The sequence below is a fragment of the Corvus kubaryi genome, unplaced genomic scaffold (genome assembly GCF_017639235.1).
Source record: "Corvus kubaryi isolate FWS band 111438036 unplaced genomic scaffold, C.kubaryi_AGA036_p1.0 37352, whole genome shotgun sequence".
Lineage (NCBI taxonomy): Eukaryota > Metazoa > Chordata > Aves > Passeriformes > Corvidae > Corvus > Corvus kubaryi.
This window is the reverse complement of record NW_024581114.1, coordinates 1689111-1689701: the sequence shown is the minus strand read 5'-3', so window position 1 is coordinate 1689701 and position 591 is coordinate 1689111. Positions and strand designations below refer to the sequence as shown.

The following is a 591-nucleotide window of genomic DNA, read 5'->3' as shown; positions in this document are numbered from 1 at the left end:
TGCCCAGCCCCTGGGCAGGCTCTGGAGCTGTGCCACACTCACCAGCTGGCTGTAGCCCAGCCCTCCCTCGGGGGGCCGGGGGCTGGTGCCCCTCTTGACCCGCTGCTGCTCGCTCTTGGCCGGCCAGGTGGGGAACATGGAGGGGTCGATGGGCAGCGGGGTCTCACGGAAGTACTCGTGCTTCAGCCCGTCCTCGGCCGTGATCCTGCGCGCTGGGTAATAGGTCAGGAAGCTGCCAAGGAGGCAGGAAAAACATGGGAATTTCAGCCCCTCAAACTGGGGATTGTTCAGCAATGAGGCCGAGAGTTTTGTGATGTTTAACACGATTCTGTCACTGGGTTTTGGGGATAATGGTATGGGGTGTAATTCTATTCGTTGGGTGTAATTCCATGACTGGGTATTGGGGATAATTTTATTAATAATAATTCTATTCATTGGCTTTAATTCTATTAATGGTATTGGGTGTCATTCTATTAATTTGGGATCATTTTATTACTGGGTACTGGGTACAATTCTATTAATTGGGTATAATTCTATTAATTGAGTATTGGGTAAAATTCTATTAATTTGGTATAATTCTATTAATTGAGT

At 48.1% G+C, this 591-nt stretch overlaps 1 protein-coding gene across 6 annotated transcripts in view; it reads right to left on the bottom strand.

Annotated features, from left to right (window-relative positions):
• LOC121666476 (cyclin-dependent kinase 11B) overlaps positions 1 to 591 on the bottom strand; it is a 15057-nt gene that overhangs the window by 1903 nt on the left and 12563 nt on the right. For all 6 annotated transcript variants that reach the window (XM_042032059.1, XM_042032061.1, XM_042032060.1 and 3 more), the window contains one exon: positions 43 to 232. In XM_042032059.1, coding sequence (XP_041887993.1) covers positions 43 to 232 — 190 coding nt within the window. The remainder of the gene's footprint in view (positions 1 to 42; positions 233 to 591) is intronic.